General features: G+C 53.4%; 1 protein-coding gene across 2 annotated transcripts in view; it reads left to right on the plus strand.

Moving 5' to 3' along the window:
• Positions 1-12,700: 12,700 nt before the first annotated feature.
• PDIA5 (protein disulfide isomerase family A member 5) overlaps positions 12,701-27,416 on the plus strand; it is a 116,544-nt gene continuing 101,828 nt past the window's right edge. For both annotated transcript variants that reach the window (XM_082260979.1, XM_082260978.1), the window contains exon 1: positions 12,701-12,829. In XM_082260979.1, coding sequence (XP_082117105.1) covers positions 12,788-12,829 — 42 coding nt within the window. In that variant the 5' untranslated portion in view covers positions 12,701-12,787. The remainder of the gene's footprint in view (positions 12,830-27,416) is intronic.

Genomic DNA, 27,416 nt, shown 5'->3' on the forward strand with positions numbered 1-27,416 from the left:
GGAGGAGACGCAGAAGACTGAGGGGGAAGAAGCCGTCGCCGCCGCCGTTTGCTGCTGCACATTTCAAGATTGTCCAGGCAGGGTGAGTGAGCGGGGGGGGGGAGGTGGTCCTGCTGTGGTCTTATTGTGGTCCTGGGGGGGTATGGTGTGCGGCCTGGTGTGGTCCGGGGGGGGGTGTATGGTGCAGTCCGTCTGCCGCCCCCCCCCCCCCGGCCCATGAAGCGCCAGCCGCCACTGGTACTGAGGGACAGGCGGAAAACACGCATGCCAGCAGATGTTGATAGGGGAACTTGCAGCTGGAGATGGAGTTCCATTGAGCAGGGATGTTTTCTTACCTCCTTGCCAACGTTAACTTTATGTGGAGACTGATTTGGGAAGCTACGAGGAAGGGATATTGTACACAGTATGGCTTGCATGCCACCTCGTCGGCTTCATCTCCAGCTAACATCATTTAATCTGTGAAGAAAAGGTATGTGGAACGTTGGTGCAGTGTGTGGGGAACTGGGCAGCCATCAGAAAATTTTGGGTCCCTGACACAGCTTTAGGCCTGTACCCCTTACATTAGGGTCCCAAGAGTCCCCTCTTCTTAAATCAGGGTCCCCAGAATCCCCCCTAACATCAGGGTTCCCAGAGTTCCAATCCACATAGCTCCCCCTTACATCAGGCTCCCCCAGAGCCCCCCTCCTTACATCAGGGTCCCCAAAGTCCCTCCTCTTTAAATCAGGAACCCCAGAGTTCCCCCTTACTTCAAGGTCCCCCTTTCATTAGGATTCTCAAAGTCACCCCTCTTAAATAAGGGTCCCCAGAGCCCCCCTTACATCCTGGTCCCTAATGCGACCTTACATCGGGGTTCCTGAAGCCCTCTTATTCCAGAACCTTCAACTTCTTCTGCTGTAACCACTGGAGGGTCAGCTTGTGTTATTGTTGTGCTGGAGTGTCCCATGTGCAGCTTTCCTGCAGAAGAATGCCAATTGTCTGCCAGTTTTTTCTGATAACGTGCTGCATTCATCTTACCATCAATTTTCACAAGATTCCCCCCAACCCGTGTCTTTAGAATTCACACATTCCCTAAACTTCAGTGTGGCACCATCATGCTTCACAGTGTGGATAGTATTCTTGTCACAATAGGCCTTGTTGACCCCTTGCTTCTGGTTGTGACCATAAAGCTCTATTTTGGTCTGGTCATTCCAAAATACAGTGTGCCAAGAGCTGTAAGGCGTGTCAAGGGGTTGTCGGCCATATTGTAACCAGGCTTTTTTGTGGCATTTGGCAAGTAAAGGATTCTTTCTGGCAACTCCACCATGCAGCTCATTTTTGTTCAAGTATCATCATATGGTGCTCTTTGAAACAACCACACCATCTTTTTCTAGAGCAGCCTGTATTTCTCCTGAGGTTACCTGTGGGTTTTTTTCTTTGTATCCTGAACAATTCTTTCGGCAGTTGTGGCTGCAATCTTTCTTGGTCTTCCTGACCTTGGCTTGGTATCTAGATTTTCCATGTCTTAATGAGTGATGGAACAGTACTGACTGGCATATTCAGGGCTTTGGATATCTTTTTATATCCTTTTCCATCTTTACAAAGTTCCATTACCTTGTTACACAGGTCTTTTGACAGTTCTTTTCTGCTCCCCATGGCTCAGTATCTAGCCTGCTCAGCTAACAACCTCATTGACTGTTTATACATAGACACTAATTGTAATGTAAAAAGCCACAAATGTGGGAAATGAACCTTTAATGGCCATTGTAATCTATATGTGTCACCTTGTTTGTCTGTACTGAGGCCAAACATTCCGAGGGGGGCAAATTTTCATCAGGGAGATTTGGGGGATTCTATATATTATATATATTGTGGGAGGATTAGCTCGGTGGCGGGTATGGATGACCCCTTGGGGGGGTGTGTTTACACAGGGAGATAGCCGAGAAGTGGTTGCAAACAACAGTTTGGTTTATTCTTGCAATTTACTTCACACAAGTGCAAGCCTCAAAAACATCAAAATAAAAATAAAACACAAAATAAATCCTTGCCACTGTGGGTGGCTACCTTCTCGCATACAGGAACCTACCTACAGAGTCTGTCTCCAACCTACTGTTGGGCAAACTTTGCTGATCCTACAGCAGACACTCAATAGTCCATGTTTTTTCTTCACACAACAAATGTCTATTGAACATGTCCCTTTTCCTCTTCACATTGAACACATTCCTTTGTTTGTCTCTTCACATAGCAACCATTCCTTTGCTTGTCTCTTCACATAGCAAACAGTTCATTTATTTCTTTCCACATAGAAATAGTCCAAGACCTCACCTTGAGTAGTCTTCACACTTTTTACCCTCCTCAGCGCACATCGCTCCAGGAGGTCTTCCCCATGCTCACACAGTGTTGGGAGGCACACATCTGACTGTCCTCCTCTACCCACACGGCGTCAGGAGGCAGCAATCCTTCTCCCATGCTTCACACAGCGTCGGGAGGCACACATCTGACTGTCCTCCTCTCCCCAGCTCACACAGCGTCAGGAGGCAGCAATCCATAGACTTCCTCTGGACAAATTATAGAGGCCTAATTTCCTCATTCTGAACAGCTGAAGTCTGTTCAACGTCCTTAGACAGTTCTGGCTGCCTCTGCAGCCGACACCCTATAGTAATTGGTGAATTTTCTAAAGCAGGTGGAAATTTATCTCCTGTCTGTGACTACATCCACAGATTTACCTGACTTCCTATCACATACCCCCCCCCCCCCTCTTGTTTCAACCCTAGGGTTGGGACACAGATTTCCAGGCACGCATGTGTCAGGCACTGCTCTTGACTCTCACTGATAAGCCTCCTAGTATCTTCAAGCTTCAGGATGAAACTGTTTCTGTCATCTTCATTGACAGATTTCTCATAAATGTCAGACAACTTGTCCCTCATCTCATATACACATTCCTCAACTGCATTTTTAGCATCATTTCGCTCCTTCTCAAGCTTGTCCTGCATAACCATCTGTTCTATCCACCAAGGAGGACCGTGATCCATAGGCAACTCAATTGTGCTAGTCTTAAAGTCTTCAACATTCTTGAACCGCCTCTCTCTGCAATCAATAAAGGATTTCCACAAAACTTTGAGGACCTCTGCTTCACTTAGCTTTGTTTCAAGAAATGCCTTTATGAGCTTGGCTTGCTCTAAGATGCTGTGCAGAAGGCCTTCCATTTGCGACAACAGGCTGTCACACATTTCTTCAAAGTGACCCCTGTTCCTTTTTCCAGCGACATCATCAACTTTCCTTCCACCAACATATGGGTCAAAAGCAACAACACAGTCTATTACAGGTTTCTTCAATGCACTTTCTGCAATTGCACTACTTTTCCCTTGTAGCTCCTTTAGTATTTCCTTGATTTGCATATCTGCTGAACTATTTGACAGCTCAAGGTCACCTAGTTCCTTTTCTTTATCTGAACTCCACATGGAATGTATCTCAAGATCACGCTCAAACTTCTGCCACCTGTCTTTCACCAATTTAATTTTGGAAATATTCCCTGAAAGGCACTTATTCATTTGCTTCACGTTTTCACCAACAGCCTTAGTTTTCTCCACTAGGTGGTGTTTGCTTTTTTCTCCAAGCTTTATATCACCTGCCTTAGTTTTCTCCACTAGACTTTCAGCCTGAACTGAGAAATCATCACATTTCTTACACAGCTCCTTTGTTTGCTGAAGCTCTAATGATACATTTTCCAGTGCTTGAAGTTTTTGAAGGAAATGTTTATTTCAGAGGGGTGATTCAAACAACATGTCATCAAATTTCTGATGCTCACTCAGGACAGACCCCAAAACACTGATCCTTTTATAAACTGCATCAGGCTGTAACGCTCTGGCGTTTGTTTTAGTGAACTGGATTTGCAGCTGCAGAATTTCCACTCAGTAGTCCTGTAGAGATGTGTTGAATCCCCATATCCAACTCTCCAGACTCATCATTGTGGCCCAGCCTGCTTCAGCATGCACATATACAGTCACTCAGATAAGATGTTCCTGGAGTGATAGTTTGTATGCGATAGTATAGAGGTGATGTGCTGAAAGGACAGGCGTGAGTAGTGATAGCAATGATAGGCACTCAAGTAGTAATGTTCAGGAGTGTTAGCAGACGGTGATAGATAGTATGCAGGTAGGTTAGCAATCATGTACAAGTAACAGGTGGTAGGGGACAGCAGATGAATGTACAGGAGATGCTAACTTAGTGCAAGGGTATAGATGGTAGTAGACTCAAGAGCTAGCAATCTATGTAACAGTGCAGATGATAGAAATAGTAATGCATAGATAGCAACAGTCTTTAGTATGCAAGAGTAGATAGTGTAAGTTGATAGTAAGGAATCCCCTGCGGGGTACTTATCACTAGTTGGTTTAGAGAGGTGAGGGGTCCAGTAATGAGATAAGGATCCGGTAGCGAGATACAGGATCAGTAGCGAGATATAGGATCAAGTAGCAAAATACAGGATCAGTAGCGAGATACAGGATCAAGTAGCGAGATACGGGATCAAGTAGCGAGACTAGGATATAGTTGGTAGTAGACTCAAGAGCTAGCAATCTATGTAACAGTGCAGATGATAGAAATAGTAATGCATAGATAGCAACAGTCTTTAGTATGCAAGAGTAGATAGTGTAAGTTGATAGGAAGGAATCCCCTGCGGGGTACTTATCACTAGTTGGTTTAGAGAGGTGAGGGGTCCGGTAGTGAGCTAAGGATCAGGTAGCGAGATACAGGATCAGTAGCGAGATACAGGATCAAGTAGCGAGATACAGGATCAAGTAGCGAGACTCCGGTCTGTCCAGATACTGGGGAAATAGCTGGAGGCTTGGGCAGCGTCAGACAAGGCTGTATAACAAGCGGTAGGATCAGGTAGCGAGATACAGGATCAGAAAGTGAGATACAGGATCAGGTAGCGAGATACAAGATCAAGTAGCGTCAGGTATAGCTGCATACAGGTGGCTTGCACGAACTCCTTGTGAGTGAAAGCCGGCGATTGAAATAGCCACTCAGAGCGGCGCCTAGTGATGACGTCATGAGAATTAAAGAGATAGGCGGGTATATGCGTTCCACCTAGCTGAAAAGGTGGGACGCAATGCGGAAGAAATGGGCTGGAAGGGTACCGAAGGTACCAGAATCTTACACAGGCACACTATCCCCTCTTTGGGACAGATCCTTTGTTGCCTGTAATTTCTCTTCAAGTTCTTCCAACGGAATCTTCATCTCTTCTACTTGCTGTTCTAAGGCTCGCTTAGACTTTTCTAGCTCCTGAACGCTTTTCACAACATCATCCTTGGAGCTGACCAAATCTTCCATCTCTGTACACAGCTGTTTGTTAACTCTTTCTAGTTCAACCTTACACTCTAGAGCTTCCTCCAAGGAGCAAACCAAGAACAGGGCTTTGCTCTCTTTATCACGTGTCTCCGTTTCTGCACGGTCGCGTTCTTCTGCATATTTGGCAGACACAGTCTTCTCCTCACCAAGCCTCTGATCCAACTTCTTTTTCACATCTTCAACACTCTCCAATGAACCAACACTCTCCTCCATGCGTTTTTTCATATCTCCTATCTGAGCTTGCAGTGTTGCTACTTGCTCTGATAGGTTTTTCTTTGCTTCCTCCTCCTCCTCCTCTTTTAATTGTTCCAGGACGCCATTTTTCTCATCTTCCATTTGTTTGAGCTTTGTGCTAAAACTCAGCCTTTGACACCTCTCTTCCTGTAAGAGTTCCTGCGTGTCTTGCAGCTGCGATTCCAAGATAGAGAAATCTTTGGCAATTTCTCTAGATTTGCTGTCTGCTTGGGAAAGCTGATTTGTAACATTGTCCAACTCAACCTGCAGTCGGTTCGCCTTCTCTGACAGCTTAGCACACAATCGGTCACCTTCCGACGCCTTGACTTGCGATTCCTGCAGCTGTGCCTCTACTTTTTTTCTCTTGTGTTCAGCATCTCCTTTTCCCTGCATAAGAGCCTTCACCTCATTGGCTAGCTTCTGGGAATGAGAATGTAATTCTGCCACACAGGCTTCTTTCTCCTTTAACTGCTGCTAGACACGTTGGACTTCATCTTTCCAACTTTCACAGTCCGTACGTAATTCATCTACCACATTGCTCAAAGTGGTGAGCTCACACACAGTACTCAGTAATTCAGCCTCTCTCTCACTTTTCTCCTTGTAGCTGAGAGACAATGTCGTTTTCAGAGCGACATTCTGTTCCTGCGCCTCCTGCAGGTCTATTTTTGTAGCTTCCAAAGACTGAAGACTTTTTTCCAGCTGATTACGCAACTCCAACATTTCACCCATACTTTGCTTCTGCAAAGTCTGAACTTCAATTTCCTTTTCCATGAGGATGGTATCTTTCTCCATTATAGTCTCTCTGCGTTTTTGCACCTCGGAAAAAAGAAGAGCAGTGGATTCTTCCCACTGTAACACCTGAGCCTGCAAGTTTCTATGCTCCATCCTAAGCAACTCCAGGGCGTTTTCCTTTTCTTCCATTTTCCGTTGCAAGGCATCCAGCTCAGCCCTGAACACATACTCGGTTTCCTCCAAACCGATGGCCTCCATTTGCTGCTGGCGTCTCTGTTTCCAGCCTGCCATGCTCTCTTGATGAGCCTTTTGTTGAGCTGCAAAGCTCCGCTGAAAATCCACATTTGCCTGCTGTTGAGCTGCATTTGCCTCAGTGTTGCTAGGGACAACAACCTTTCTCTTTAGCAGATTCTATTCAGGCATGGATGGGGTTCGTTCAGGCGGTAACATCCCCTCCATCCATAGAATCCGGTCTCTCATTTCAGCTATCTTTGCATCTTTCAGGCGTTTTGATCGCCCCATCTTCAATAACTCCACAATAAATTTTTCACAGTCCAGCAAAAAAAATTTGAGACCACTGTCTCTTTAAAGCCAGTAGCTTTTCTCTCTCTTGCAGGATCTCTTTCCTGTACACACAGTTTGTGCAGTCTCATGCACCAGACACAACAAAGTCCATCAAAAATTTTGAGACCACTGTCTCTTTAAAACAAGTAGTTTTTCCTCTCTTTCAGGATCTTCTCTCCTGCACACACAGATTGTGCAATCTCATGCACCAGCCAAAGTTCATAGAACAGATGAACTTCTTTGCAGGGATCTCTGCTTCTGCCCAATGCATACCTCCATCATATGTGGGGGGATTAGCTCGGTGGCGGGTATGGATGACCCCTTGGGGGGGGGGGGTGTTTACACAGGGAGATAGCCGAGAAGTGGTTGCAAACAACAGTTTGGTTTATTCTTGCAATTTACTTCACACAGGTGCAAGCCTCAAAAACATCAAAATAAAAATAAAACACAAAATAAATCCTTGCCACTGTGGGCGGCTACCTTCTCACACACAGGAACCTACCTACGGAGTCTATCTCCAACCTACTGTTGGGCAGACTTGGCTGATCATACAGCAGACACTCAATAGTCCATGTTTGTTCTCTTCACACAACAAATGTCCATTGAACATGTCCCTTTTCTCTTCACATAGAACTTGTCCCTTTTCCTCTTCACATTGAACATGTCCCTTTGCTTTTTTCTTCACATAGAACACGTTCCTTTGTTTGTCTCTTCACATAGCAACCATTCCTTTGCTTGTCTCTTCACATAGCAAACAGTTCATTTATTTCTTTCCACATAGAAATAGTCCAAGACCTCACCTTGAGTAGTCTTCACACTTTTTACCCTCCTCAGCGCACATCGCTCCAGGAGGTCTTCCCCATGCTCACACAGCTTCAGGGAGGCACACATCTGACTGTCCTCCTCTCCCCAGCTCACACAGCGTCAGGAGGCAGCAATCCTTCTCCCAGGCTTCACACAGTGTCGGGAGGCACACATCTGACTGTCCTCCTCTCCCCAGCTCACACAGCGTCAGGAGGCAGCAATCCTTAGACTTCCTCTGGACAAATTATAGAGGCCTTAACTTCCTCATTCTGAACAGCTGAAGTTTGTTCAACATCCTTAGACAGTTCTGGCTGCCTCTGCAGCCGATACCCTATAGTAATTGGTGAATTTTCTAAACCAGGTGGAAATGTATCTCCTGTCTGTGACTACATCCACAGATTTACCTGACTTCCTGTCACAATATATATATATATTTATTATAATTATTGTTGTTGCTATTACCATTTAAGGTGGTGCTGGCAGAATGTTTTTTAACCTTCATTCATTAATGAGGAAGTAAAGTAAAAAAAAAAACCGAGAAAAAAAAAGCCCTGTAAAGAGAAAGGCATAATGAGCTAGTATGCATCGCATACTAGCTCATTATGTAGTACTTACCTTAAAACGAAGCCCCCGCCGTGCCGCCACCTCAGCGACAGGACGGCGACATGTCCTGCCGTCCCGCTTCCGGGTTCGCGTCCTCCGGCCATATGATTGGCCGGAGGCGCGATTACATCACTCCCGCGCATGCGCGCGGGAGCCGCCGTTCACGGCACTGAGCTCTGAAGGAACGGCACGGGTGGCCGTTCCCTCAGAGCGCCTGCGCCGATGACGTCATCGGCAGTTTGCGCTGTAAATATCTCCTAAACGGTGCAAGTTTAGGAGATATTTATAGCACCTATAGGTAAGCCTTAATATAGGCTTACCTATAGGTAAAAGTTATACAAGAGGGTTTACAACCTCTTTAAGTGACCCCCCCCCCGACAGGTAGGAAATGTACCCTTAATTGCCATTGTAATCTGGCAAGGCCATACATTCTGTCATTCTGTGTGTGTGTGGGGGGGGGGGGGGAGACTTTTCATCAGGGACATTTGGGGATTTCGGTTATAATTAGGATTTTAAAAAGGAGCCAAACAAACAACAACAAATAAATGGCATCATATCATCACTATTGTTAAATAAAATATATATATATTTTTTTTTAATTATTATTATTATTATTATGTATTTATTTATTTATTATTATTACCAGTTTTATTTTTACTATTTATTATTATTTATTTATTTATTTTTTTTAAACAAAAAAAAAAAAAAATGAATGTGAAATGTCATTTGCAGGCAATTTTAATGTGGTTTTACTGGCAGAATGTTTTTTAACCTTCATTCAATGCATGAAGGTAAAAAAAACCTTCTGTGTGCTGTTCCCCCCCAAAGCCCCCCCCCCCGCCAATACTCACCTGAGCCCCCTCTCCATCCAGTGATGTGCACGGGAGCCCCAGCTGATCCGGGTCTCTCTCCTCATTGGCTGAGAAGGAAAGGATGTTCTGTGTTGCTCTCTGCAGGACCATTACAGGGCCGGTGTGAAAAAAAACAAAGCTATCACTTTAAGCCCTTCAATACCGGGCGCTTTCACCCCCTTCCTGCCCAAGCCAATTTTCAGCTTTCAGTGTTGTCACACTTTGAATGACAATTACGCGGTCATGTAATGCTCTACCCATATGACATTTTTATCATTTTTTTTTTTTTTTTTTGTAACACAAAAATAGCTTTTTTTTAGTGGTATTTAATCACTGCTGGCTTTTTTTTTTTTTGCTAAATAATCAAAAAAAAGAAAAAAAAAAAAAAAAATGTCTCTCTTGTTTTGTTTTTAAATTGTGCAAATAAGTCATTTTCTCCTTCTCTGATGGGCCTTGATGAAGGAGGCACTAATAAGGCAGCAATAATGGGCACTGATAGGCAGCACTGATGGGCACTAATGAGGCAGCAATAATGGGCACTGATAGGCAGCACTAATGGGCACTGATAGGCTGCATTAATGGGCACTGATAGGCAGCACTGATAGGCACTGATAGGCAGCACTGATAGGCAGCACTGATGGGCACTGCTAGGTGGCATTAATGGGCACTGATAGAGGCCACTGATGGGCAGGGCCGCTGATAGGGCAGTACAGCCAGCCCTCCTGTACTGGGCCCAGGCCCCATCAGTTCAAAAGCGGGGCCCAGGCACCTGCCAAGCAAGAGGGCCAGCAGTACTGCCTTATAGCGACATTGTGACTCTTGCTGCACTGCAGGAGGATCGGTCCTAGTATCTGTGCCCCCTTCTCCCTGGGACCCCTGTGTGCCCCTCTCCCCCTCAGTGCTGCTGTTTTCCCTCCTCTCCTCTCCCACCAGAAGCTGCTGAGGGCACACAGGTGGGTTATTTCAGGGTGGTGAGTGGGGAGGACTCACCTTTCTGAATGAACACTCTGAGTGATTGGCAGCGATCGCTCACTGTGGAGGTGCAGATATTACCTCTGTGCCGCTATTCAATTGAATGAGTGAATAATTTCTGCCATGGCAGCAAAGCACAGCATTGTGGGTGCTGCATTTTAGCAAAAATATAATTTGATATTTTCGGAGTAGAGGGTCTGTCAGGTAGGCTGTACGGGGGGCCCCGTGATTTCTATGAGCAGCCCTGCTGATGGGCACTGATAGGTGGCACTGTAGGCACTGATGAGGAGGCACTTATGAGGAGGCACCAAAGAGGCTGCACTGATAGGCAGCACTGATATGTGGCATTGATAGGTGGTACTGATGGGCACTAATAGGTGGCACTGATAGATGGCACTGTGGGCATTGATTAGGAGGCAATAAAGAGGCAGCACTGCTGGGCACTGATGGGTGACACTGATAGGTGGCACTGATAAGGAGGCACTAAAGAGGCTGCACTGATGGGCACTGATAGGTGACACTAATAGGTGGCACTGAAGGGCACTGATAGGTGGCAGTGTGGGAACTGATGAGGACACACTAAAAAGGCTGTACTGATAGGCACTAATAGGTGGCCACTAATGAGGCTGCACTTATAGGCACCAGTGATGGGCACTAATAGGTGATACTGATGGGCACTGATAGGTGGCACTGTGGGCACTGATGAGGTGGCACTAAAGAGGCTGCACTAATAGGCAGCACTGATAGGTGGTACTGATAGGCGGCACTGGTAGGTGACACTGATGAGGGGGCATTGATGGGTGGTGATGGGTGACACTGGTGGGCACTGATAGGTGTCACTGTGGAAACTGATGGGTACTGATTGGCAGCACTGATGGGCACTGTTGGGACTGCACGGTATATCAGTGTAGATGTCGCTTTCCCACAAGCCAGTTACCGGCTCTCGGCTCCTCGTGATTGGCCCGTTACCCAGATCCGTGTTGAGATGGAGTATCCTAAGGACAGACCGCAGTGGGAGTGCGGCGGGTGCGATCACGGGAGGACATCACATGACGTCATTCGGCTATAGCGCGGACAGGAAGTGGTAAATACTTTTTCTCCTTTGTAAATGTCAGCACAGCATCAGCACTTTCTGTACATCACCCCTCCCCCCACCCACAGGCAGGATTGGGGACCCCCCACCCACAGGCAGGATTGGGGACCTCCCCACCCAGAGGCAGGATTGGGGACCTCCCCACCCACAGGCAGGATTGGGGACCCCCCCAACAGGCAGGATTGGGGACCCCCCACCCACAGGCAGGATTGGGGACCCCCCCCAACAGGCAGGATTGGGGACCCCCACCCCACTCAAAGGCAGGATTGGGGGACCCCCCACCTACAGGCAGGATTGGGGACCTCCCCACCCAGAGGCAGGATTGGGGACCTCCCCACCCAACAGGCAGGATTGGGGACCCCCACCCCACTCAAAGGCAGGATTGGGGACCCCCCACCCACAGGCAGGATTGGGGACCTCCCCACCCAGAGGCAGGATTGGGGACCTCCCCACCCACAGGCAGGATTGGGGACCCCCACCCCACTCAAAGGCAGGATTGGGGACCCCCCACCCACAGGCAGGATTGGGGACCTCCCCACCCAGAGGCAGGATTGGGGACCTCCCCACCCACAGGCAGTATTGGGGGACCCCACCCTCACCCACCGGCAGGATTGGGGACCCCCCCCCAACAGGCAGGATTGGGGACCCCCATCCCACTCAAAGGCAGGATTGGGGACCCCCCCACCCACAGGCAGGATTGGGGACCCCCCCCCAACAGGCAGGATTGGGGACCCCCACCCCACTCAAAGGCAGGATTGGGGACCCCCCACCCACAGGCAGGATTGGGGACCTCCCCACCCACCGGCAGGATTGGGGACCCCCCCCCCCCCCAACAGGCAGGACTGGGGACCCCCACCCCACTCAAAGGCAGGATTGGGGACCCCCCCACCCACAGGCAGGATTGGGGGACCTCCCAGGCATGCGAATTAAGAAAATTTAGATTTTTTATTTTTTTTTGTCTGTTTAATTTTAAGCATTAAAAAAATCTCTTCTGCTGGAAAAAATAATTATTAATAGGGGAAGGAATGTTGTCACCGGAACAAGTGTCCCCATAGGAAGATTTCCCCTCCCTTCCTGTTATGGTGACAACTGTAACATTTTGGGCTTCCCACGAGTGAGGGTGAATCTCCCTGATAATACCCCTGAGAGGGGCTTCCCCACTCTATTCAACGTCGAGAATGCTCAAATAAATCCGGGGTCCCTTTAAGAGAACTTTTGGTGACAGGTTCACTTTAAGAATCAGAGCGTACCAGCGGACTCGGCCCCGCCCCCAGGATCCGGCACAGTGCAGAGGGGCACGTGTCAAGGGATGGGAGGGGGAAAAGGCGTGGCCCAGTGTCACTACTGACCAGCCATGAGTGAGGTGGGCGGAGCGGTGGGCGGGAGTAGACGGTGAAAGTTTGACGGGGCAGCGAAGGGGTGAGTGGGATGGGCACTGGGCGGGAGGAAGAGCAATGATGTAGGCGTGTCAAGAGAACTTTACAGGGCCGAGGTGAGTGAGGTGGGCGGGGAAAAGGCGTTACCTACACCATTGTGGGCGTTTTCGGGCTCTCGGGGATCAGGCAGCGTGGTCGCATTGCGCAGGCGCAGCCAGACGTGGCAGCCGGAGATGGCGGCTCCGGGAGGAATTAGAAGATTGCTGCCGGTGTTGGTGAGTGAGAGACGGGGGGAGGAACACCGGAGACACCGGCTGTACCGCACCGATCACTGCCCGGAGATACTGATCCCCCCTCCCCCCTATACTGATCCCTGCCCCCCCTACACTGATCCCTGCCCCCCCTAAACTGATCCCTGCCCCCCCCTATACACTGATCCCTGCCCCCCCCCTACACTTATCCCTGCCCCCCCCTACACTTATCCCTGTCCCCCCCCCTACACTGATCCCTGCCCCCCCCCTACACTGATCCCTGCCCCCCCCTACACTGATCCCTGTCCCCCCCCCTACACTGATCCCTGTCCCCCCCCCTACACTGATCCCTGTCCCCCCCCCCTACACTGATCCCTGTCCCGTCCCCCCCTACACTGATCCCTGTCCCGTCCCCCCCTACACTGATCCCTGTCCCGTCCCCCCCTACACTGATCCCTGTCCCCCCCCCCCTACACTGATCCCTGTCCCGTCCCCCCCTACACTGATCCCTGTCCCGTCCCCCCCTACACTGATCCCTGTCCCCCCCCCCTACACTGATCCCTGCCCCCCTCCTACACTGATCCCTGCCCCCCTACACTTATCCCTGTCCCCCCCTACACTTATCCCTGTCCCCCCCCCTACACTGATCCCTGCCCCCCCCTATACACTGATCCCTGCCCCCCCTATACACTGATCCCTGCCCCCCCCCCCTACACTGATCCCTGCCCCCCCCCCCCTACACTGATCCCTGCCCCCCCCTACACTGATCCCTGCCCCCCCCCTACACTGATCCCTGCCCCCCCCCTACACTGATCCCTGCCCCCCCCCTACACTGATCCCTGCCCCCCCTACACTGATCCCTGTCCCCCCCCCCCCTACACTGATCCCTGTCCCCCCCCCCCCCTACACTGATCCCTGTCCCCCCCCCCTACACTGATCCCTGTCCCGTCCCCCCCTACACTGATCCCTGTCCCGTCCCCCCCTACACTGATCCCTGTCCCGTCCCCCCCTACACTGATCCCTGTCCCGTCCCCCCCTACACTGATCCCTGTCCCGTCCCCCCCTACACTGATCCCTGTCCCGTCCCCCCCTACACTGATCCCTGTCCCGTCCCCCCCTACACTGATCCCTGTCCCGTCCCCCCCTACACTGATCCCTGTCCCGTCCCCCCCCTACACTGATCCCTGTCCCGTCCCCCCCCTACACTGATCCCTGTCCCCCCCCTACACTGATCCCTGTCCCCCCCCTACACTGATCCCTGTCCCCCCCCCTAAACTGATCCCTGCCCCCCCCTAAACTGATCCCTGCCCCCCCCTATACACTGATTTCCTGTTCCCCCTATACACTGATCCCTGCTCCCCCCTACACTGATCCCCCTCCCCCTATACTGATCCCCCCCCCTACACTGGTCCCTGTCCCCCCAACCCCTACACTGGTCCCTGTGCCCCCGCCTACACTGGTCCCTGTGCCCCCGCCTACACTGGTCCCTGTGCCCCCGCCTACACTGGTCCCTGTGCCCCCGCCTACACTGGTCCCTGTGCCCCCGCCTACACTGGTCCCTGTCCCCCCCCCTACACTGGTCCCTGTCCCCCCCCCACTGTTCAGTGTCTCCCCCCCCCCCCACTGTTCAGTGTCTCCCCCCCCCCCACTGTTTAGTGTGTCTCCCCCCCCCACCACTGTTTAGTGTGTCTCCCCCCCCCCCACCACTGTTTAGTGTGTCTCCCCCCCCCCCACCACTGTTTAGTGTGTCTCCCCCCCCCCACCACTGTTTAGTGTGTCTCCCCCCCCCCCACCACTGTTTAGTGTGTCTCCCCCCCCCCACCACTGTTTAGTGTGTCTCCCCCCCCCCCACCACTGTTTAGTGTGTCTCCCCCCCCCACCACTGTTTAGTGTGTCTCCCCCCCCCACCACTGTTTAGTGTGTCTCCCCCCCCCCACCACTGTTTAGTGTGTCTCCCCCCCCCCACCACTGTTTAGTGTGTCTCCCCCCCCCCACCACTGTTTAGTGTGTCTCCCCCCCCCCCACCACTGTTTAGTGCGTCTCCCCCCCCCCCCCCACCACTGTTTAGTGCGTCTCCCCCCCCCCCCACCACTGTTTAGTGTGTCTCCCCCCCCCACCACTGTTTAGTGTGTCTCCCCCCCCCCCACCACTGTTTAGTGTGTCTCCCCCCCCCCCCCACCACTGTTTAGTGTGTCTCCCCCCCCCCCCACCACTGTTTAGTGTGTCTCCCCCCCCCCCCCACCACTGTTTAGTGTGTCTCCCCCCCCCACCACTGTTTAGTGTGTCTCCCCCCCCCCCCACCACTGTTTAGTGTGTCTCCCCCCCCCCCACCACTGTTTAGTGTGTCTCCCCCCCCCCCACCACTGTTTAGTGTGTCTCCCCCCCCACCACTGTTTAGTGTGTCTCCCCCCCCCACCACTGTTTAGTGTGTCTCCCCCCCCCACCACTGTTTAGTGTGTCTCCCCCCCCCACCACTGTTTAGTGTGTCTCCCCCCCCACCACTGTTTAGTGTGTCTCCCCCCCCCACCACTGTTTAGTGTGTCTCCCCCCCCCCACCACTGTTTAGTGTGTCTCCCCCCCCCCCACCACTGTTTAGTGTGTCTCCCCCCCCCCCACCACTGTTTAGTGTGTCTCCCCCCCCCCCACCACTGTTTAGTGTGTCTCCCCCCCCACCACTGTTTAGTGTGTCTCCCCCCCCCACCACTGTTTAGTGTGTCTCCCCCCCCCCACCACTGTTTAGTGTGTCTCCCCCCCCCCACCACTGTTTAGTGTGTCTCCCCCCCCCCCCACCACTGTTTAGTGTGTCTCCCCCCCCACCACTGTTTAGTGTGTCTCCCCCCCCCCCACCACTGTTTAGTGTGTCTCCCCCCCCCCACCACTGTTTAGTGTGTCTCCCCCCCCCCCACCACTGTTTAGTGTGTCTCCCCCCCCCCACCACTGTTTAGTGTGTCTCCCCCCCCCACCACTGTTTAGTGTGTCTCCCCCCCCCCACCACTGTTTAGTGTGTCTCCCCCCCCCCCCACCACTGTTTAGTGTGTCTCCCCCCCCCCCCACCACTGTTTAGTGTGTCTCCCCCCCCCCCCACCACTGTTTAGTGTGTCTCCCCCCCCCCCCCACCACTGTTTAGTGTGTCTCCCCCCCCCCCACCACTGTTTAGTGTGTCTCCCCCCCCCCCACCACTGTTTAGTGTGTCCCCCCCCCCCACCACTGTTTAGTGTGTCCCCCCCCCCCCACCACTGTTTAGTGTGTCTCCCCCCCCCCACCACTGTTTAGTGTGTCTCCCCCCCCCCACCACTGTTTAGTGTGTCTCCCCCCCCCCCACCACTGTTTAGTGTGTCTCCCCCCCCCACCACTGTTTAGTGTGTCTCCCCCCCCCCCACCACTGTTTAGTGTGTCTCCCCCCCCCCCACCACTGTTTAGTGTGTCTCCCCCCCCCCCACCACTGTTTAGTGTGTCTCCCCCCCCCCCACCACTGTTTAGTGTGTCCCCCCCCCCCCACCACTGTTTAGTGTGTCCCCCCCCCCACCACTGTTTAGTGTGTCTCCCCCCCCCCCCACCACTGTTTAGTGTGTCTCCCCCCCCCCACCACTGTTTAGTGTGTCTCCCCCCCCCCACCACTGTTTAGTGTGTCTCCCCCCCCCCACCACTGTTTAGTGTGTCTCCCCCCCCCACCACTGTTTAGTGTGTCTCCCCCCCCCCCACCACTGTTTAGTGTGTCTCCCCCCCCCCCCACCACTGTTTAGTGTGTCTCCCCCCCCCCCACCACTGTTTAGTGTGTCTCCCCCCCCCACCACTGTTTAGTGTGTCTCCCCCCCCCCCCACCACTGTTTAGTGTGTCTCCCCCCCCCCCACCACTGTTTAGTGTGTCTCCCCCCCCCCCCACCACTGTTTAGTGTGTCTCCCCCCCCCCCACCACTGTTTAGTGTGTCTCCCCCCCCCCACCACTGTTTAGTGTGTCTCCCCCCCCCCACCACTGTTTAGTGTGTCTCCCCCCCCCCCACCACTGTTTAGTGTGTCTCCCCCCCCCCCACCACTGTTTAGTGTGTCTCCCCCCCCCCCACCACTGTTTAGTGTGTCTCCCCCCCCCCACCACTGTTTAGTGTGTCTCCCCCCCCCCACCACTGTTTAGTGTGTCACCCCCCCCCCCACCACTGTTTAGTGTGTCACCCCCCCCCCCCCACCACTGTTTAGTGTGTCTCCCCCCCACCACCACTGTTTAGTGTGTCTCCCCCCCACCACTGTTTAGTGTGTCTCCCCCCCACCACTGTTTAGTGTGTCTCCCCCCCCCCCCACCACTGTTTAGTGTGTCTCCCCCCCCCCACCACTGTTTAGTGTGTCTCCCCCCCCCACCACTGTTTAGTGTGTCTCCCCCCCCCCCACCACTGTTTAGTGTGTCTCCCCCCCCCCCCACCACTGTTTAGTGTGTCTCCCCCCCCCCCACCACTGTTTAGTGTGTCTCCCCCCCCCCCACCACTGTTTAGTGTGTCTCCCCCCCCCACCACTGTTTAGTGTGTCTCCCCCCCCCCACCACTGTTTAGTGTGTCTCCCCCCCCCCCACCACTGTTTAGTGTGTCTCCCCCCCCCCCCCCACCACTGTTTAGTGTGTCTCCCCCCCCCCCACCACTGTTTAGTGTGTCTCCCCCCCCCCACCACTGTTTAGTGTGTCTCCCCCCCCCCACCACTGTTTAGTGTGTCTCCCCCCCCCCACCACTGTTTAGTGTGTCTCCCCCCCCCCACCACTGTTTAGTGTGTCACCCCCCCCCCACCACTGTTTAGTGTGTCACCCCCCCCCCACCACTGTTTAGTGTGTCACCCCCCCCCCACCACTGTTTAGTGTGTCACCCCCCCCCCCACCACTGTTTAGTGTGTCACCCCCCCCCCACCACTGTTTAGTGTGTCACCCCCCCCCCCCCACCACTGTTTAGTGTGTCACCCCCCCCCCCACTGTTTAGTGTGTCACCCCCCCACCACTGTTTAGTGTGTCACCCCCCCACCACTGTTTAGTGTGTCACCCCCCCACCCCACTGCTCAGTGTCTCCCCCCCCCCCCCCCACTGCTCAGTGTCTTCCCCCCCCCCCCCACTGCTCAGTGTCTCCCCCCCCCCCCCACTGCTCAGTGTCTCCCCCCCCCCCACTGCTCAGTGTCTCCCCCCCCCCCCCCACTGCTCAGTGTCTCTGAGATCTCCAGCAGTAGTTTGTGTCTCTGCCCCTCCCACAATGAAGTTTTCTCTGTGATGTCACTGTGTAGAGATCCGGTCTCCGCCCAGTAATGTGATGATTGACGTTTTGTGCATTTCCTGGAAATTCTCCAATTCCTGTACAGAGTCTTGGAGGAATGCAGGAAGACTCTGGGGCCCCCTCCCCCTCCATAGATTTTGACATGATTTGGGACCCCCCCCCATCCCCTTAACTGTCCTCGCTCAGTTCCTGTATAATCTGTTACATTGTCACCTCTGTGCAGCGGAGAGTCTCCCTTCTCAGCCCGGTTCTATGAATGCGGTTTGATTCGCACTTTGCGCTGTCGCAGTAAAACTCGCATCGCATTCTCTGTGCGCCGTCCGCCGCCACTTGGGAACGGTCCGAAAGAAATGTCCGGTGCGCTGAACGCGGGAGAGCGCTGCTATGCTCTGTGATGTGCTCCCGCACATGGGAAACTGGCGGGGCCTTGGCTTGGTGTCTCGGGGTTCCATGAAACTATAATGACCCCCCCCCCCCCAAATGATCACATCATCTCTGTTCTCAGCTGTATAAGAGGTGGGGGCGGCATGTCAACGGGGGCAAAGAAACATCAGGACACTGATTCCCCCCCCCAGAATATGGCTGTGCGGGGGAGGGGTTTCAGCAGGAGGCATATGAACAGTAGTACAATGATCTTCCCGGTGAATGACTTACTATGCAGGGGGGGGGGGGTGTCAGTAGGGGGCATAGATACAGCAGTACACTGATTATTCCAGTCAATGACTATGGGGGGGGGGTGCACAGGAGATATAGGAACAACTGTACACTGATCTTCCCAGTGAATGGCTATGCAGGAGGATATCAGTAGGAGGCATAAAAACTGCATGGCACTGAGCGTTCCAATGAACGGCTACGCAGGAGGGGAAGGGAGAGGGGTGTGCACAGGAGGCATTGGAACAGCAGCACACTGATCTTCCCAGTGAATAGCGCTGTGGGAGAGGTTTCAGCAGAAGGCATAGAAACAGCAGTACACTAATCTTCCCAGTGAATGCCTATGCAGCGGGGTGTCAGTAGTAGGCAGAATTACACTGAACGTTCTAATAAATGGCTATGCAGGGGGAGGGGTGTGCACAGGAGGCATTTGAACAGTAGTACACTGATCTTCCCAGTGAATAGCGCTGAGGGAGAGGTTTCAGCAGGAGGTATATAGGAACCATAGTATACTGATCTTCCCAGTGAATGGCTATGTAGAGAGAGAGAGGGGGGGGGGGTGTTGCGCAGGAGGCATAGAAACAGCAGTACACTCCCTCCTGCATAGCCATTCACTGAAAGGATCAGTGTACTGCTGTTTCTATGCCTCCTGTGCAGCCCCCCCCTTCCATTACATAGCCATTCCCTGGGAAGACCAGTATACTATGGTTCCTATACCTCCTGCTGAAACCTCTCCCACAGCTCTATTCACTGGGAAGATCAGTGTACTGCTGTTCCTATGCCTCCTGCGCACCCCTCCCCCTTTCTCCCTCCTGCATAGCCATTTACTGAAAGGATCAGAAAGGGGGGGGGGTGCGCAGGAGGCATAGGAACAGCAGCACACTGATCTTCCCAGTGAATGGCTCTGTGGGAGAGGTATAGGCAGGAGGCAAAGGAATGGTAGTGTACTGATCTTCCTAGTGAATGGCTATGCAGGGGGTTGTGCAGGAGGCATAGAAACAGTAGTAAACTGATATGTTATGTAGAGGGGAGGGGGGTGCCCAGGAGGCATAGGAACAGCAGTACACTGATCTTCCCAGTGAATGGCTATGCAGGGGGCTGCCATTAGGAGACATAAAAACACAGCAGTACACTGATCTTCCCAGTGAATGGCTGTGCAGGTGGGGGGGGGGGGGGTGCGCAGGAGGCATAGGAACAGCAGCACACTGATCTTCCCAGTGAATGGCTGTGCAGGTGGGGGGGGGTGCGCAGGAGGCATAGGAACAGCAGCACACTGATCTTCCCAGTGAATGGCTGTGCAGTCATGTGATCACCTTCCACACTGGAATGTTCTTCCTCCATATCTACACAGCAGAAGCAGGCGAGGATCGGCCGTATAGTTTTGCTGGTTCCTGACAGCAGTGGATGTCGGCCTCTGAGGTTTGGGCAGGCTAAGCTGTGGCCCCTCCAAAGGGCCACCACATACAGCATTCAGTGTATGATAAATGACTGTCAGAGACTGCAGATGTAACAAGGAGACGATCAGAGACTGGGAACATGCAACACGAGACTGCTAGAGGTCACTGACCTTCCATCTCCTTATGAAGAAGATTCTCCGGCTACCGAATGCCGGGGGCTGTGAAGGGCTGTGTGGGGCCCGAGGGCCACTGATTGGACAGCAGGGACTTGTGGAGTATATATCGCTGCATCGGGAAGAGTTCTCAGCACCCCCCCCCCTCCCCCCGGATATCCACCTCCTCCCTTCCTGATGGGACTTGTAGTCCAACAAAGACGACCGGTCTGTTCACTCATTCCCTGTGACAGCAGGCAGTCTCCTGTACCGTGGCTGCCATCTCTAGCGGTCTCGTGTGATGCGGCGGCAGTCTCTAGCGGTTTCGTATAATGTGGCGGCAGTCTCTAGCGGTCTTGTGTAATATGGGGGCAGTCTCTAGCAGTCTCACGTAATGCGGCGACAGTCTCTAGCGATTTCGTGTAATGCGGGGGCAATCTCTAGCGGTCTCACGTAATGTGGCGGCAGTCTTGTGTGATGCGCTGGCAGTCTCTAGCGATCTTGTGTAATGCACTGGCAATCTCTAGCTGTCTCATGCAATACGGGGGCAGTCACTAGCTGTCTTGCATAATGCGGCGGCAGTCTCTAGCGGTCTCATGTAATGCGGTGGCAGTTTTGTGTGATGCGCTCTAGCGATGCTGTGGCAGTCTCTATTGGTCTCACGTAATGCGGCGGCAGTCTCGTCTAATGCGGCGGCAGTCTCTAGCGGTCTCGTCTAATGCGGCGGCAGTCTCTAGCGGTCTCGTATAATGCGGCGGCAGTCTCTAGCGGTCTCTTGTAATACGGGCTCAGTCTCTAGTGATCTCGTGTGATGCGGGGGCAGTTTTGTGTAATGCGGTGGCAGTCTCTAGCGGCCTTGTGTAATGCGGTGGCAGTCTCTAGCGGTCTCGTGTGATGCGGTGGCAGTCTCTAGCGGCCTTGTGTAATGCGGCGGCGCCAGTCTCGAGCGATCTCGTGTGATGCGCTGGCAGTCTCTAGTGGTCTCGTCGAATGCAGTGGCAGTCTCTAGTGGCCTTGTGTAATGCGGCGGCAGTCTCGTTTAATGCAGTGGCAGTCTCTAGCGATCTTGTTTGATGCGGGGGCTGTTTCGTGTAATGCGGTGGCAGTCTCTAGCGATCTCGTGTGATGCGCTGGCAGTCTCTAGTGGTCTCATCGAATGCAGTGGCAGTCTCTAACGGTCTCACATAATGCGGCGGCAGTCTCGTCTAATGCAGTGGCAGTCTCTAGCGATCTTGCGTGATGCGGGGGCAGTTTCGTGTGATGTTGCGGCAGTCTCTAGCGGTCTCGTGTGATGCGGCTACAGTCTCTAGCGGTCTCGTCTAATGCAGTGGCAGTCTCTAACGGTCTCGCATAATGCGGCGGCGGTCTCGTCTAATGCAGCGGCAGTCTCTAGTGGCCTTGTGTAATGCGGGGGCAGTTTTGTTTAATGCAGTGGCAGTCTCTAGCGATCTTGCGTGATGCAGCGGCGGTCTCGCGTAATGCGGCAGCAGTCTCTAGCGGTCTCACGTAATGCGGCGGCAGTCTCTAGCGGTCTCACGTAATGCGGCGGCAGTCTCGTCTAATGCAGTGGCAGTCTCTAGTGGCCTTGTGTAATGCGGCGGCAGTCTCGCATAATGCGGCGTCAGTCTCTAGCGATCTTGCGTGATGCGGGGGCAGTTTCGTGTGATGCGGCGGCAGTCTCTAGCTGTCTCACGTAATGCGGCGGCAGTCTCTAGCGGTCTCACGTAATGCGGCGGCAGTCTCGTCTAATGCAGTGGCAGTCTCTAGCGGTCTCGTGTAATACGGGGGCAGTCTCTAGCGGTCTCGTGTAATACGGGGGCAGTCTCTAGCGGTCTCGTGTAATACGGGGGCAGTCTCTAGCGGTCTTGTGTGACTTTCACCTGTAATGCACTAACATAACAGTTGTATTTAGATGTGATAAAGCTGCCATTGTTCTTCGGATGGAGCGCCATTTTGCAGGGCGATGGGACGAAGCGCGTCGGGGCAGGAGATGGGTATCTGCGGATATAATACTCTGCCGGGGCCCCTTATCGCTCGCTGTGATGTCAGACATTCCTGCCATGCTGTGATATCCGATCATTTCTGGGGTCATGAGAAGTCCCTGATGACGGGGAACGCCGCCCCTAAAACACCCCCGATGGCTCCCGCGTTCCGTTCTGCGGCTCCGTTACAGAATGATTCGTCTGGGATAAGAGACGGAGGGGAGTGCAGAATTCTGCCAGAGCAGAAAATGGAGTCTCGGGATACAGAGAGGAGTGGAGACCGGCTTCTCAGGGTTATGGGTCCCCCCATCCTCTGTAGCATTCTCTCCCCCCCCCCCCTCCATCCTCTGTGGTCCCCTCGTCGTTTGTGGTATTCCCCCCCCCCCCCCTTTAATTTGTGACATGACCTCATCCCCCCTGCCTTTGGCATCCCCTGTGGTTCTGTTGCACTCCCCCTCCCTATCCTCTGTTATTCCCCCATTCTCTGTGGCCCCCTCATCCTTAATGGTACATCCATGATCTGTGCCCCCCCCCCCTCCCCTTCACCCATCCTCTTTTGCTTCTCCTTTCCCTCTCCTTGGTATCTGCCCCCCCCCGGTCTTTTGTGGTATCCCCTGTGCTACTTCCATGTGCTGTGGCATCCCCACCCTCGTCCTCTGTGGTTTCTCCCCCCCCCCCCCATAATCTGTGATATGACCTCACCCCCCCCCCCCGTCTTATGTGGATGTGCTCTGTGGTTCCCCCTCCCCCATCCTCTGCCATGCCCCCCCCCCCCCCCCAGCCTCTTTTATTCCCCCTGCCCTCTGTGGCTCCCTTATCCTTTTCTGGCATCCCACATTCTCTGTTCCTCCACCCATCCTGTGTTGCGCCTCCTTGTCCCCTGTGTTACCTCCCTCCCCCCCCCCCCCCGGTCTTCTGTGGTATCCCCTGTGCTCTGTGGTATTTCCATGCGCTTTTTGCCCCCTCATCCCTTTTTGGTATCCCCCCCACTCTCTGTGGCCCCTGCTGTCCTTGGTGGTACCCCAGTCTCCGGCGCCCCCGCTGCCTGGTGGTACCCCAGTCTCTGGCGGCCCCCGCTGGCCTTGGTAGTACCCCAGTCTCTGGCGGCCCCCGCTGTCCTTGGCGGTACCCCAGTCTCTGGCGGCCCCGCTGTCCTTGGCGGTACCCCAGTCTCTGGCGGCCCCGCTGTCCTTGGCGGTACCCCAGTCTCTGGCGGCCCCCGCTGTCCTTGGCGGTACCCCGGTCTCTGGCGGCCCTGCTGTCCTTGGCGGTACCCCGGTCTCTGGCGGCCCCGCTGTCCTTGGCGGTACCCCGGTCTCTGGCGGCCCCGCTGTCCTTGGCGGTACCCCGGTCTCTGGCGGCCCCGCTGTCCTTGGCGGTACCCCGGTCTCTGGCGGCCCCGCTGTCCTTGGCGGTACCCCGGTCTCTGGCGGCCCCGCTGTCCTTGGCGGTACCCCAGTCTCTGGCGGCCCCGTGGGCTGCCAGTCTCTGATCATTATTTCCCTACTGTATCTTCTGTAGGTTCCACGGGTCGTTCCAGGGCGGGTTGCGATTCCCCCGGCGGCGGTTCCTGTGCTCCCTGGAAGGCGGCAGAACTCCAGCGCAGTGCAAACATCCCGAAGAGTCAATATTGATTTTTGGGTTGTGCCGGCAGAAGGAAATAACTGGCGAGCCATCCAGGAGGAACCGGTCTGTCCGGGTGACTGCAGAGCGATCTCTTCTCCTGGGGGGGCTGCGACACAAGGGTTCCTCGGTTACCCCCCCTGGGGCCCATTTTTGTGTCGGCACTGGAGAGCCTGCTGGGGCCCCGTGTGTCACTCTTCAAAGTGCCGGCCTCCTGCTGAAATAAAAGCCCAATTTCTATTAAATCTCTCCCTTTAACCCGTCAGATGTGAGAGCAGAACCTGAGGCTGGTTGTCGGTCAGATTACAACAATGTAGCAAACGTCATTCCTTTTCCAGTATTCATGCTTCTGTTGCTGAGTAGGCAGCAGTAGAAAATCCCTTCTATTTCCCGGTGGTCTAGTGGGGCACTCTAATAAAGCAATACAAAATTCCAGCACTTTGTCTTGCAATGCTGCGCAGCACTGTCACAGAGCCGCATGGAACCTTTACACCCCCCCCCCCCCCCCGATACCCGTAGGAGACAGATCCAGGTCTGACTGAGCAGAGAGACGTCCAATAGGATGCTTCACAGCACACATGGACCTGCCCCCACCTCCCTCTGACAGCGTCTGATTGGGCGTTTGACAGAAGCTACAAGTCTGAGTAACCTCAGCCATCTGATGCCTCGTATTGCTCTGTTTAGGGCCCCTGCCTGATGGCAAGAGGGCCCCTTACAGGACTACTGCCTGCACCCCCATCAGTGGCCCTGATCCTGGTGACACCAAGCTGACTGGGACAGGAAGTGAGGGGGAATCGCCTCCACAATTAGGCTAGACGCGCGGTTGATCTGCGATATTTTTTTTTTTTTTTTTTGCCCCTCCCCTTTTTAGGCTCCAATGGCAGCAGACAGGGGTGTCCATGTGCTGCGGTTCACAGCCGCAACAAAGACGATCCAACATATTGCGATCATTGGGTGACAAGCCTGCCAAATGCGACCCGGTCCAGCGAATAGGGAAATGCCGGGCGTTCCCCGCTACTGCGTGCAATGCACATCCTTGGTTGTAGTGCGTTTTTGTTCAGCAAAAATCGGGTTCAGGGGGGCAGTGAAGCGTCGTCACATCACCTCCTCACCGCCTATCAATCGCCTCTGAAAAGCGATCCGAACGTGAATCACTTTTCATATAAGGGGAGGGTTAGGTGTGCAGTTAAATTTAGCTTTACAGACATCTGTTGCTGCCTTCATCTTTCCAGTGCAGGTGCTGATTGCGATGGCACACTGGAGCTGCACACACAGGGCTGCTGATAAGGCAGTACAGCCGGCCCTCCTGTCCTGGGCCTGGACCCCGTCAGTTCAAAAGGGGGGGGCCCAGATACCTGCTGAGCTGGAGGACCGGCTGTACTGCCTTATTGCAGACCTTAATCATCTTTTGCCTCCCCCTGCAGATCTACCAGTTACCCCCCCCCCCCCGCTGCACTGCAGGGGTATTGGTCCTAGCAAATGCACCCCTTCCATTTGCTGTTCGGGCACCCCCGTGTTCCCCTATCCCCCCCCCCCCCCGCGCAGCATTTCAGACTTCCCTCCCCTCGTCTCCTGCTGACGGCTTCTGCATGTGGGATGTTTCAGAATAAGAGTGGGGGGGGGTAAATATGCACTTTACTGGCAACCTTCCCTTCCTGAATGAACACAGTGAGCGATCGGTACCACTCACCCCTGTGTCCATTCATCAGTGAAGCATAGAAAACGGTTTACTATGCTTCAGTTTGTGAATGAGCCTGAATCCTCAGAGCGATTCCTATTCATTCATTTGTGCTGCTGAGGCTTCAGAGAAAGGGACTGATGTCCACTTTCGGCTGGGGGGGCCAGGCTATATGGGGCACCCCTGTGCCGACACATACATTGCATCTTCTTCTGTATCAAAGTGACTATTAGGAAATGCCCCCCCCCCCTCTCAAGGCATACATACATTGTATCATTCACCCCCCCCCCTTTCTCCAGGCATACATACATTGTATCATTCACCCCCCCCCCCTTCTCCATGCACACATACATTGTATCATTCACCCCCCCCCCCTTTCTCCATGCACACATACATTGTATCATTCACCCCCCCCCCTTTATCCATGCTCACATACATTGTATCACCCCCCCTTTCTCCAGGCACACATACATTGTATCATTCACCCCCCCCCTTTCTCCAGGCACACATACATTGTATCATTCACCCCCCCCCCTTTCTCCAGGCACACATACATTGTATCATTCACCCCCCCCCCCTTTCTCCAGGCATACATACATTGTATTATTCACCCCCCCTTTATCCATGCACACATACATTGTATCATTCACCCCCCCTTTCTCCAGGCACACATACATTGTATCATTCACCCCCCCCCCTTTCTCCAGGCACACATACATTGTATCATTCACCCCCCCCCCCCTTTCTCCAGGCATACATACATTGTATCATTCACCCCCCCCCCCCTTCTCCATGCACACATACATTGTATTATTCACCCCCCCCCTCCTCCAGGCACACATACATTGTATCATTCACCCCCCCCCCCTTCTCCATGCACACATACATTGTATCATTCACCCCCCCCCCCTTTCTCCAGGCACACATACATTGTATCATTCACCCCCCCCCCTTTCTCCAGGCATACATACATTGTATAATTCACCCCCCCCCCCTTTCTCCAGGCACACATACATTGTATCATTCACCCCCCCCCCCCTTTCTCCAGGCACACATACATTGTATCATTCACCCCCCCCCTTTCTCCAGGCATACATACATTGTATCATTCACCCCCCCCCCTTTCTCCAGGCATACATACATTGTATCATTCACCCCCCCCCCCTTTCTCCAGGCATACATACATTGTATTATTCACCCCCCCTTTATCCATGCACACATACATTGTATCATTCACCCCCCCCCCCTCTCCAGGCACACATACATTGTATCATTCACCCCCCCCTTTCTCCAGGCACACATACATTGTATTATTCACCCCCCCATTTCTCCATGCACACATACATTGTATCATTCACCCCCCCCCCACCATTCTCCAGGCACACATACATTGTATCATTCAACCCCCCCCCCTTTCTCCAGGCACACATACATTGTATCATTCACCCCCCCCTTTCTCCAGGCACACATACATTGTATTATTCACCCCCCCCCATTTCTCCAGGCACACATACATTGTATCATTCACCCCCCCCCCCTCTCCAGGCACACATACATTGTATCATTCACACCCCCCCCCATTTCTCCAGGCACACATACATTGTATTATTCACCCCCCCCTTTCTCCAGGCACACATACATTGTATCACCCCCCCTTTCTCCAGGCACACCTACATTGTATCATTCACCCCCCCCCTTTCTCCAAGCACACATACATTGTATCATTCACCCCCCCCCCCTTTCTCCAGGCACACATACATTGTATCATTCACCCCCCCCCCCCCTTTCTCCAGGCACACATACATTGTATCATTCACCCCCCCCCTCTCCAGGCACACATACATTGTATCATTCACCCCCCCCTTTCTCCAGGCACACATACATTGTATTA

The sequence above is a fragment of the Pelophylax lessonae genome (assembly GCF_965119305.1).
Source record: "Pelophylax lessonae genome assembly, chromosome: 6".
In the NCBI taxonomy this organism is placed as follows: Eukaryota; Metazoa; Chordata; class Amphibia; order Anura; family Ranidae; genus Pelophylax; species Pelophylax lessonae.